Source organism: Thermochaetoides thermophila (assembly GCF_000221225.1).
Source record: "Thermochaetoides thermophila DSM 1495 unplaced genomic scaffold scf7180000011820, whole genome shotgun sequence".
Classification (NCBI taxonomy): domain Eukaryota; kingdom Fungi; phylum Ascomycota; class Sordariomycetes; order Sordariales; family Chaetomiaceae; genus Thermochaetoides; species Thermochaetoides thermophila.
Window position 1 is genome coordinate 1473499 of NW_006383036.1, and position 12041 is coordinate 1485539.

The following is a 12041-nucleotide window of genomic DNA, read 5'->3' on the forward strand; positions in this document are numbered from 1 at the left end:
AAAAAAGAATGAGCGGGGTCAAGCCATCGGTGGGTATTTAGATACCAGAACCTACTGTGTGCAATATGCATACGGTTTGCAGCATGTTAGATCAGGAACCGAGGTGACAGGAGGGAGACATGGGAATATCAGAAGCAACAAAGACTCCGAGTGTGTAAAAAGGAGACCACCCAGGACTGGCTACAGAAGCAAAGACTAATGTATGTAGAAACAATTGTAGTCTACCTAACTAGCGCCGCAAAATAAGTGCAGCAATTGTTATTCAGATCTAGCCATCCGATGTAGTAAAAGCGATTTGGGTTGCCGGAAGTCGTTCCGGAGAGTATCACACACAACAACCGCCCAAAAAGCCAAAAAAAGGGGGAGGAGGAGGGGGGGGGGGGAAGCGAAGGAGGGAAAGGAAGGGAAGAAAAATCAACGCGATGTACCCACAGACAGCAGGCGGCTGCCCTCCCGCCTGTGTTACACGTTCGTCTCGAAAAGAAACCATCCCAAAACGACGTCTTTTTGACTTTTCCCCCCTTCACCTTCAGCACCCTCCAAATACACATTTCCCAGCTTCGCCTACCGTCTTCCCCAGTCCCAGATGCCAGCCAGTTTCCCAGCCATCTCCGTGTGCATTGCACCCGAAGGCGCATTCATCTTTTCATAACGGGCATTACCATTTCCTTAAAACCACTACGCGCTATCATCTCGCAACATGTGCCGATCCCAACTGAGATCGCATGCGTGGGAAGGCGCTTAGAGGTCGTCATCATCATCAGGAAGAGGTGCCTTAGCGGCCTCCTCCATCTCAGCCTGGTACTGAGCCAGGAGGTTCTGGTCAACCTGCACCTCAGCGGGCGCAAGCGCGGGAGCAGCGACGAACTCCTGTGTATTTTTGTTAGCTGCGAGCTATCGATACGAGAAACAAAGCAGCCGACATACCAGAGCAGGGTTGCCAACCAGCTTCCTGGCGAGCCAAAGGAAGGGCTTCTCGAAGTTGTAATTGGACTTGGCCGAGATGTCGTAATACTGGAGGTTCTTCTTGCGGTGGAAGGTGATGGTCTTGGCCTTCACCTTGCGCTCCTTGACATCGACCTTGTTGCCGCAGAGAACGATGGGAATGTTCTCGCAAACACGGGTCAGGTCACCTAGAACAGGCGGTCAGCATCGCCGATCAATTCCGTGTAGACATAAAATGGGCTTCCACGTACGGTGCCAGTTGGGCACGTTCTTGTAGGTGATGCGGGATGTCACATCGAACATGATGATACCGCACTGGCCATTGATGTAGTAGCCATCACGTAGACCACCGAACTTCTCCTGACCAGCAGTGTCCCACACATCGAACTGGATGGGACCGAAGTTCTACAACCTTGTCAGTACCTAGTCCCGCGGACACAGGAGATGCCCAGCCCAATCTGTCTCTTGGGAGATGGATGGCAATGGGCGGTCGGGTGAAGAGCGACTTACGGTGGTGAAGCCAAGAGGGTGCACTTCGACACCCAGAGTGGCCATATACTTCTTCTCGAACTCGCCAGTCAAGTGGCGCTTGACGAAGGTGGTCTACATCGACGAGAAAACTTCATGTCAGCATCGCTATCAAACAAACCTAGGCGTCGGGTGCCCACAACGCGACCCCGCAGTCTGACGCGCCGTGATAAGGCAGGCGCTACAAAAGGTGCAAAAATATGGCAACTTACCTTGCCAGTACCACCGTCGCCGACAAGGACGAGCTTGAAGGTCGGGATTTGTTGCTGCTGCTCAGCCATGGTGGATGTGTGTTTGTGGGTGTTGATGGATGAGAAGAGGAAACAGAGTCTAGGCAGCCGACGGGTTAGTTTTCCTAGGGTCGAAGCGGGGTTTTTGTGGGTGACAGCGGGGCTAGAAATCGCCGAAGAGAGCGCGACTAGGGTAGCAGAGATGGCGACGGATGGCGACGTACTATTGGGAATCTAGGAGGTAGGGAAATTATGTGATGGTTGTGGTGGGTTGATGTATGATGGTCGGGTTGCAAGAAGGAGTGGCGCTTGGGCAAGTGATGCTTTCAAGGCGAGCTGCTGCTTGGAACCGCAGCAGCCTTGACGAAAAACTCGTTGGGCGGCGGGGTGGCCTGTGCACGTGACTTGATTGGTCAGCCTTCCAACCCAAGGGCCAACCAAAGGGCAAACTGGTCAGTGCTGCGATTCCAAACAGCCTGCGCTAGTGGCAACCGGCAAGAGCCGACCTTGGATCCCAGTATGTGGGCCGGAGGGGGGGGGTCTTTCTTATGTACCTTATACAGCAGGTCTGAGCTTTGCCCTTTCACAGGAAGAATGAGGATGATGGTTTCGTTTTTTTCCCAAGCTACAATCCCAAACCGTTTGGAGAATGGAGCCAATAGTTCTGTGCTTACTAGCTGGACCATCCAAAGCTGAATAAAAAGTTGCTGATAAGTCGGGTGATGGCCCGATGGGCTGTTCCACACTACCTAAGTACTTAGCCTACCTACCTACCGAGTCTTGGTAAAGGGACACGGGCTTTTTATCCGTTAATGTCACCTACATCATCACCTCGTTGTGTGCCTGGAAGGATGGATGTCCTTGATATTTTTTTTGTTCTGACTGGGTATCATCAATGACACAAAGAAGGGCTTCTAATGACCACAGAATGGCCAACGCAGTCCAGCTTGGAAATTTGTACAGCCTCTATTTGTAGAACCTTGACTGCTTTTATCCACCGCAGGTCACGGGCCGAACAACCGGACGGTTCGCTGAAGAGGATGGATGAATCATCAGGTCAGCTTCCCGGTTGCCTGCCTAGTTCCCCAGCCCTGAAACTCACCCCTAACCTGGTCCCTTTCATGTGTTGGGCTCCAGAGAGATACTGTTATATCGACTGCCATACATTGTGTTGGGCTTCTGCTTGGGCTGCCTGGGGAGATTTTGAAAACCAATCTTTAGAGCCTAGAGCCCAACCGTGATACCACGTTCTCCCCAATCACCCAGCTCGGGTGCAGATCACAAGGGTAGGATGTGGCATCCTAGCATACCTCGGCCGCCCCAATCCCTCCGTGGCGTTAATGTCAACCGGACCTCCTCTGGCCTTGATGCCCCGGTGTTTCGTGACACTCTCACAAGAATCGGTTGCTGTGGGAGCGTCAGTCAGTCACCAATGCACTCTGGTCGAAAAGGGAATTGGCATGTAAGGGGAGGATCTGAGAGCCATGCACTTACCCCTTCATTGCCCTGGACACACTCTGCCACCTTCTTTAGGTTGTCATGGTTCTCATAGTTGACATAGCCAAAATTCCGGATCAAGTCTCCAGGTCTGAGACCAGCAGCTGCAGCCGGGCTATTTTCCACTACCGAATTTACTTTCGCGAAGGGCTTGTCTAGCTTATCTGAAATTGAATCTCTGGGTGCGACTATGTCGGATGTGGCGGGAGCGGCGGGTTGCGCGGCAGCACTCGCAGGAGCTTCTTCTTCGTCGTCGTCCTTGATGCTGGCAAAGTGCTCGTGCAGGCGCTTCTCAATGACATCCATCAGATCCTTCCAGTCGTTTCGAAGATGGATAATGCGGGCGCGCGTTGTCCGGACTGTCGCGAGTCAGACTTGTTTAAGCGAGAGCAAGATGTCTTGCGTGAGAATCATTGATGCATACTCTGTACCACGTCGATGTCTGCCCGAGGAAACCCGTCAGGAGTAACCAAAGGAGTGTTCATATCAACGCCGTGCTGTGATCTATTCGTTAGTACATGGCAGAGGCAGATGTGCTTGGCATCTTGTGAAACAGACAGAACGAAGAATGCCACCAAGGGCTCGAATCTCAGCCTCGAGGGCATCTTTCTTGCGTTGTAACTCTGGAATGGAGAGGCCAGCGAGAGCCTCTTTGGAGAAGCGTGTTGAGGTAGGCCCAGATGGGACTGTCGGGGCATAGGGAGTCAAGTTGCTCATTGTCAGGACTCTAAACTTCTAAATCTGAAATCAGGCGGTTGAAAACGCTCTCTCTCTCTCTCTAGATTGTCTTGCGAACTAAGTAGCTCCGACGAGTTGATTGTGGTTGTGGTGTTAAGTCAAATCAAATCACACAATGGTGTGGCTGGGTATATCCTGCTGGATGGATGACGAAGCAGCTTGCGACCTACACCAGAGATGTGTCTCCTCAATCCTGTTCTCTCTGACCTGGGTTTTTGTCATTGTCGCAAAGCTTTAGAGGGGCTGTTAGTTCCCGCTGGCTTCCGCGGGGTTGGGGACCCCACCTTGTGTGGCCAAGCGGTACGTACCTGCGGCAGCCTAAGCGTTTCATCCAATCAGAAGTTCAGCTCGGTCAGTCATCGTCCCGATCCAGTGGGCGCAGTTGGGGTACCCTGCCAGGGACTCCACATCCGCCAGAGCTTGTCTTCGGTTTGAGCTCTCAACACATGGAACCAACCTCACGTAGTTGATTCTGAGGTGTGAGAGTATGAGACCAACAACCATTAATGCTCAAAGTGCTCAGACGGATTAGCGTATTCATAATATCTCTAGCATCACTATAAAGGACAATGAATACTACTATCTAGATGGGTAACTATATCCAGAACCATGCCGTCCGGTGTTAATAGTAAATGGCCTACAGTTATCCAAATAGCGAATTGAGACGTCCTTCACCTGGTCTCCGATTATTGTCATACCAGCCCTTCTGCCTGTTAAACACAACTTTAGCCTTATATTATAACATAAATTTCATGAATGACTGTTTACGGTAATCAACCAAAGACAAGAGTCCAAGAACTCATTAAGAGTGCAGTTCGGAACTGGGCAGTTGTGGTTGCCGTCACTAAGATCATCGGTCGGCCCCTAAACACTGTCATCTGGAAAGCCAGTGACAGCTAATGCGTCAATATCAACGAAATTATGGAGACTTTGGGTGTGCCTTCCTCCCCATTGCGACGTGGATTCCCCACACTCGTTGACATGCTGATGGAAGAGCAGAATCAATTACCTAGTTCCGTTTTTATGCTTTAAATAGAACTTCTTCCGATCTGACGGCATACTTTTTTTGTGATTCTGCAGTACCAAATAGCATCCATACTCCAACCCATGTTTGATGCCGACCAGTAATATATTCATGTTATGTTATGGGAGTTACTGGCTTCGTTGTCACTTAGGCTATCCGTGGGTGTTTTGACCAGAAACGAAGCCTATCGGGCCCTCGTTCATGAAACTTCACGGCAATGCTTTCGTCTATTGCTAGACTGACGCCGCCAGGCATACATCATCTTCTGCAGGATATCAGCTTGAGAAACTGCTCACAGATCCCTTGTTCCAAGGGCAAGCATTCTGTGATGGTGTCGGGGGATGATCATCGAAATTATCGTCAAGATGAGGAAACTCAACAATGCAGAATCGAAGGGCCCGAAGTCTCTGAGGAGTCTTCGCCACAACATTCTGAGAGGACAGCCCAGGCCCATGGCTCAACACATCTGAGGCCGTTCCAAACATGGGTTAAGAAATTGCATAAACGCTCAGAACGCCGTCAACACAGGAGAAGTTGCGAAGAAGGAGAAGCTCCATTGACTGTTCTTCCTCCTAATATTGCCGCTCACCGCAGCCTTTCCTCAGAGTCATCATCCTGCTACGTCGACAGAGTTCACTCGGCTAGCTTATCTGCGAGCGCTCTGAGCTTCTTTTCTAGGTCTCGCCAGAGTGCTACTCGGATATCATATGGCCAGGAGAAAATAAATCGAAGCAGCCGCACATCCGGCCCTGAGGGACAGACCTCCGAAGATAGCGTTTCTCTTGACTATCTGGTGTCTCTCGAGCCAGCTGTCATTAAGCGTGCCTTCCAGAGACGTCGGATTTTGGAGGAACTCATCAATACCGAGGAAAGCTACATCGGAGACGTTAAGTTCTTGAGCAGCGTATGTTGAGGTCTTTTAGCCAGTGTGACCTTATATCGCGTAAGTTGAGATCGCTTGACTAATGATCCAACAGGTCTACGTCAACTTTCTGGCCTCTTCTCCCACCGCAAAAGTTGGCCTACGATATTCAGTAAACCGAAACCTTGCTGATCTTTTGGAGCTCCATGAAGAGATATTGAAAGAGTTGCGTGACGTTGTTCCGCACCCCGAGACTGCATCTGCGGCTCAGCTGCGCCCTCTGCAATCCATTTGTCAGCCAGTTGGTCATTCGTGTCGGGTATCCTGCAGCCAACAGCCTCTATCTCGACTAAGAGACATACCAACGGTATTAGCAGAACCCCGGATGGCCGCTGAGGTCTCCCGAGTGTTCCTTAAAAGAGTAAGCATGGAGGTTATGCAATATGTGAAAAATCTGATTACTGACTACAATTGATTATTTCAATACAGATCGATCGATTTTTCATCTATGAAGAATACTGTGCTAAATACGAGCTTATAGTCAAGGATGTTGGCATGGCATCTCGGGCCTTTAGCGGTTGAGAGGATCTGCAAAAAGGACTTGAGACGCTTGCCGCGTCAATGCGCCCTGCAAACAGTCATTCTGATCAACGAAGAAAGAGCCTGGGTATCAAGGATCTTATCGTCAAGGTAAACCCATCTGAATCCAAAACTGGGAAATGAGTGCTCATACCGGAGTGTACAACAGCCAATTCAGCGTGTTTGCAGATACCCGCTCCTTTTCTCTGAATTACTCAGGCGAACACCCGTGGTAGATTGTCCAATCTCGCATCTGGAAGTCAAAAGTGCCCTATCCAAACTCCGTGATGTCACTTGTGAAATCAACCGGGCAATGGATGATCCCCGGTTCAAGCTCGCCTTGGAGAAGACCCTGATATTACAGGATCGACTGCTATTTCCTGACCAGGTATACACCATGTCAAATTCGACGACTCTTGCAAATTCGATGTGCTAACAAAGCAATTGCAGAATCTTGGCCTTAGCAAACAAAGTATCTTCAGGTCATTCGGGGCGGTCCAGCTCTGCGGGGCCCTGTTTGTATGTTGGAAGACCAAAAATGGAGTTGAGGGGCAGTACATGGCTGCCTTCTTGTTCAAAAAGTGGTTTTGTCTTGCTACAGCCAACAGCAGTGAACATACTTACACTATCCGTGTTTGTATTGCCTTAGCTGACATCCAGATACAAGAGTCAGACAATGGCCAAGGTAATAGCTCGTTGCTTTTCTCCTGGTTACTAATTTCTGATGCACATGACAGGTCTTCAATGCCATACGGCGCGATTTTCTTGGAAGATTGTTTTCTTAAACAGGAACCGGTTGCATGAGATCCTCTTAGCAGCGTGCTCCCAGAAGGAGGAGCTTGAGTGGAGGGAAAGGCTGGAGAACCAACCTGCTATTGACGAGGCCAAAGAGACGATGCCGGAGGAGCTTGGCTTCCTTGATCTGAACATTAAGAGTTTGGAACCTATTCATTCAAGACCAGGTATGATGTCTTGTCCCTGCACATTGCATTAGCTAACACATGCCTCTAGGAACCTCCGACCGGTTATCAGTACGCCGAACGGAAACAATATGGCTCAAATCACCGCTGCATCAAGTCATCATCAAAAACACAAGTGTTTCCAGGGAGCCATTGTCGCCTTCACATATAAATCGCTCCAAATCACTACCCGGTTCCAACAGTCGGATTCCTGTGCTAGCCCCTTCACGTGGGGAGCGCGCTCGACTGGAAGCCCTGTTGTCAGATGTTTGGACAAGGGACAAATTGCCTTTCCCCGGAATGACCATTCGAGCTCGCGGCGAGCATTTGATTCGCTCATCAGCATCATCAGTAATGCGCAAGCTGAGCTCTGTCAGCATTACCAGCAGCTTCCGCCGCTCAATAAGCCATTCAAGCGCAGGTGTGGACAAAGGAAAAGAGAAAGAGCAAGTGGAAGAGGATGAGCCAATGGCAACTGAACTGGAACTTGACGGGTTGCCATCACCTGAGATACACATCAGAAGGCTGTCTACTGTGCCATCGGCGAGGACTGAGCCGCGAGTATCGAGTTCGCGAAGTTCAGAACTGAGAGACGCTAGAGGAGGGGACGGCGTTGACGACACTGAATGGGAGAAAAGGTTGGCTGATCGTCGCCGACACCTCAACAGCATCGAGCACCCTGGACATGAGCCCTCTCAGGCCACGTCTTTTCAGCTACCGCAACAACGTCGATCGTCTCCGTCATTGAGCAACCGAAGTACCACGGCGAACCTTGTTGATATGCCCCAGGTTTCTCAGACAATTACATATCAGCCCCCATCAGCGATCGCGAATTCTTACCCAGGCCCGTCCATTCATCAATCTGCTATCACGCAGTCCGACACACAGAAACAATCTGGTGATGAGCAGCTGCCACGATCTCGAAGGCTTCTGAGTAGGCTAGCTGGCCATCATCATGGAAAAACTGTCAAACAGGGCATTCGGGGACTGTTTGAGCGGAGAAAGTAGCTTGCTCCCCTTTTTGCTGCGTGCTATGATAGTAGCACCGCGCTTGTGTTTGAGCGCAATTTCTGGAGAAGACGGATGGACAATGGTGTTGTCGAATGGTTTTGGCACTGGCTACATGCTGCTCAACGTGATATCCTTTCCTTCAATGTTTGGTTCATTCTCTTTTCTTCCTCTTTGTAAAAAGGTTCAACTGTTCGGCGATCGAAATATTGGCTGGATGTCCGCTGATCCGGAAGTTGCCTCTGAGCGAGGTGCAGGTGGGCATGATAAGCATTCGCTTGTGAACATGGTCAAGGGATGGATTATCGTTAGCCAAGTAGGGTTGTGTCGGGCCTTATTGGCCAGAGCTGCCGTATTATGTCAGGTATTGTTTTTCTAGCTTTTTCTCTCAATAGAGCGTGACGCAAGGCTCCAGATTGTGTCCCAGGTCAGAAGGCGTCAGTGATTAGGTAAGGAAGAAACGTACAAGTACTTGCATAAGCAGCACTGTATCATTCGTGACCATCGGACCAATTTTTAGGGACAGGTCTGTAAGTATGACTTTGTTTTTGGACCACATAACAGCATCAAAACTTGTTTGAATATGCAATGTCACAATACCAAACCAGTTTTAGGATTATATAGTGATGTGTTTGTTTTCACGCTAGCGATGGTTGTGTTATACTTACACAGTGATGCCCAAAAGCCCAAATGCTTTCATGCCTCGTCACCGATGACGTAGTGATATCCATGCCGCTGGCATCCCCTCTTCGACTCGAGCTCTTAAGTCATTAAGTCTGACTCGAAATGAGCGTACAATAACCCCGAGACTGGCCTGGAACATTTATCGGCAAGCATTAGGACTTCGAGTCTTAAGCAGGCATCAACTTTATCCGACATAGGCAACGACAGACGACCCACAGGAGCCAAGGGAGTTTCACTACTGAAGAGCATTGCGGATTGCAGTCTAGCAATAACATATATAAACAAATATCACCTCGCGAGATCTGCAACAATGCCACGCGGAGAAGCAAACCACATTAAGGTGCACTACCGTGGCCACGGAGACGAAGACTTCCTTGTGTTCGTTGACAACGTCGAGGATTATCACAAATGGCTCCATGACCGTTCGGTTCCCTTGTCGCATGTGGTCTCGTCCTTCAAGGTGTTTACGACACATAAGTAAGCAGACCGTTGCTTCCTTCACGTTATTGCAATGTGCTTTGATGTATTGTATTCTGTCACAAAACTTGCTTTCCCACCTTGGGTTTGTTTGTGACCAAGGGCGTATGGCTGTTTTAGTCGCCCAGAAACACACAGGAGCTCTTGCTAAAGCTATTATCTGATAGGCACAGCGCCCAGGGACTGCTCGAGGGTGCTTCGAAAGCGATGCTCGAGAACGAGTTTGGAACCGCCAGAGAGGATGATGCAGTCCAGAAGATCCTGGAGAGGGGCACCATTCAAGAGTTTGGGGTATGTTAGCTTCCCTTTTCTCAAATTCATATATCGCCTTCTTGGGCTTCTGCGCCAAATTGTGGGGTTATGTGCTCTTTGAGCATGGCTTTTTATTTGTTTCCTTTTCCTCCCCCCCTTATTCGTCTTTCACTCGGATAAGTTTACACCCACATGCTGTACCTCTCAAATCCGGGTTGGAAAGATCCCCGACCTTGGGTCGCCTAGTCGGTCTCCGTGAGGAGCGATGGCATGATAGCTCCCGCCTAGGTCAGAACTAAGCATATTTCTTGCCGCCGGCACTCGCGCACGGCGTGTCCATCGTTTGTGCCAGAGACGCAGACTCGCTGCTAGTCGGGCGGCTGGTGAAACCAACCGCTGCAGCCTCATGGCGCATGCCTTAAGCACAGCGGTTATACACACAACGATGACCTCCGTCTGCACTCATCCTGTGTATTAACGGTCTCAAAAATGGGCTTATTCTGCACACCGACTCTTCAGTTGTTGTAATTGAGGGCTTAACAATGAGTGGTAGCAACATATACGCTGACCAGTTTAAAAACCACAGATGGCAGAGCGCCAGGGGCGCAAAAACGACTCGAATGGCCCTTATATCTCTCGTTAGTTGGCGGGTCGGCACCTAGAACTTCCAGCAAAATATCTTGTAAGAGAAACTAGAATGGCCGTGGAGAGATAAATGACTGGTTGGTAGTTTCTATGAAGGATGAAGGCGAAGACGGAGTTGTGGGCAACATAGCCGCGAGAGCTGGTTTTAGTAGCCAGTCAAATCTCGACAAAAGATTTGGTTCAAACTCATGTTTCACGCCCCCCTCATCTGAATAAAAAATATCGTTTTTGACGATCAACAAAATCCATTGAACGCCTATAGGCAGGCAGGTACAAGACAACCTGATCGTCAAAGACAAGTCGAGCCACATTAATGAAGATCCCCGATCGCCGGATTTCAGGGCATTTGCCAGTCTGTACTTAAAACCCAATGGACGGGAAGACACGAGCCTAAAGGACATTCTGATTCGCTGACACAGCAGTGAACTTGTCCGTTTGTTCGGGTGGTTACCGATTCCCGTTGCACAGCATTGCCGTTCGTTTTGGAGCCGAGTTTTTTGGAGCAGGACACGTTCGAAGAAGAAAGTCGAAGAAATTAAGGGCAGGGTCACACCGCCAAGAAATGACGCTTGCCAAGCGCGGAGCCAAGCTTCGGTCACCATGTCTCACGTGCTGGATAGGGGAGCAGGGTGGGTAAATTTGCAAGCACTTGAGACCATCGTGAGACATCGTGTGTAGATCGGCTTGGACTTTTCCCCTCCACACCCTTGTCGTTCTTTCTTTGTTTTTTTACATTTGTTTCAAAGTTCAAACAATATCCTGAAGGATTTTACTGCAGACTTGCTACTTGAAAGTGCACGTGGAAACGTCCACAATTGAACTGTTGAGTCCTAAGGTTTGAAATTTGCATGGTTAGCTTGGGGTACCCGCAGGCTGCAACTCGGTCAATGCCACAGCGGTGACTACCTAGGAGGAATATTTTTACACTGGAATATATCACCATTTAAACGGGTCGACAACTTCAGGATAATCAAGGTACCGTATGAACAGCAAGGTGCCAAGTACGCAGGAATCTCAAGTCCATGTAGAGTGTGGCAGATAAAGTAAGGTAAAGATGTTGACGATATTATATGCTGTTATTAATTTGTTTTGGGCAACTCAATACTGCACAGAGAGCTGGTATCTATTTTACATCTTCTCAGGATGTAGCGCTAATCTCACGATTCCCCGAAGTCCATAAGCCATGTAACGCCACGCTTGCCATGCCTTTAACTTCTTGCTGCTCTTCCTTGATCCAAGAGGAACTTTCATATTTCATGACAGCACCAAGCTAGCACGGGATTTATGGTGCTATATGTGTTAGGCGAAGACAAACAAAAGAACCAGTTCTCCCATAAGACTGGATCGAAGTTACAGAAAATTAAGCCACTCAAGCTGCCATGTAAAACGCAATACTGTGGGTATTTCGGGCTGTTCAGAAGCGATATATACGGCCTCTGGCTCCCGCCTCTTTCTTAGCTATGCTTCCGACGAGAATATCAATAACCCTACTCCCGGCATTGCACGTGAAAGTGGAACATCGATAGTGGGAACAGTCCGGTGCAGTTGGATCGGAGAAGCAGTAGCGTCGGGTTGTCGAAGAAGCGTCCCGGTGAGAGCAAGAGGGTGTAATT

The 12041-nt window shown here is 49.4% G+C and overlaps 4 protein-coding genes across 4 annotated transcripts; 2 read left to right on the forward strand and 2 right to left on the reverse strand.

Annotated features, from left to right (window-relative positions):
- Window positions 1-741: 741 nt before the first annotated feature.
- On the reverse strand, window positions 742-1754 carry CTHT_0053970 (uncharacterized protein; the record flags this gene model as incomplete). The annotated part of the gene is made up of 5 exons (XM_006695669.1): window positions 742-870; window positions 928-1133; window positions 1197-1350; window positions 1456-1548; window positions 1686-1754. The coding sequence occupies 5 exons, from the start codon at window positions 1752-1754 to the stop codon at window positions 742-744; spliced, it is 651 nt and encodes a 216-aa protein (XP_006695732.1).
- Window positions 1755-2981: 1227 nt separating this feature from the next.
- CTHT_0053980 (uncharacterized protein) lies at window positions 2982-3917 on the reverse strand (the record flags this gene model as incomplete). Its single annotated transcript, XM_006695670.1, has 4 exons — window positions 2982-3110; window positions 3198-3559; window positions 3625-3697; window positions 3759-3917. 4 exons carry the CDS (start codon window positions 3915-3917, stop codon window positions 2982-2984), a joined length of 723 nt encoding a protein of 240 aa, XP_006695733.1.
- Window positions 3918-5179: 1262 nt separating this feature from the next.
- CTHT_0053990 (putative rho guanyl-nucleotide exchange factor) lies at window positions 5180-6406 on the forward strand (the record flags this gene model as incomplete). Its single annotated transcript, XM_006695671.1, has 4 exons — window positions 5180-5866; window positions 5940-6117; window positions 6199-6245; window positions 6314-6406. The coding sequence occupies 4 exons, from the start codon at window positions 5180-5182 to the stop codon at window positions 6404-6406; spliced, it is 1005 nt and encodes a 334-aa protein (XP_006695734.1).
- A 2958-nt stretch (window positions 6407-9364) lies between these two features.
- CTHT_0054000 (uncharacterized protein) lies at window positions 9365-10426 on the forward strand (the record flags this gene model as incomplete). Its single annotated transcript, XM_006695672.1, has 3 exons — window positions 9365-9531; window positions 9699-9822; window positions 10370-10426. 3 exons carry the CDS (start codon window positions 9365-9367, stop codon window positions 10424-10426), a joined length of 348 nt encoding a protein of 115 aa, XP_006695735.1.
- Between the last annotated feature and the right edge of the window lie 1615 nt (window positions 10427-12041).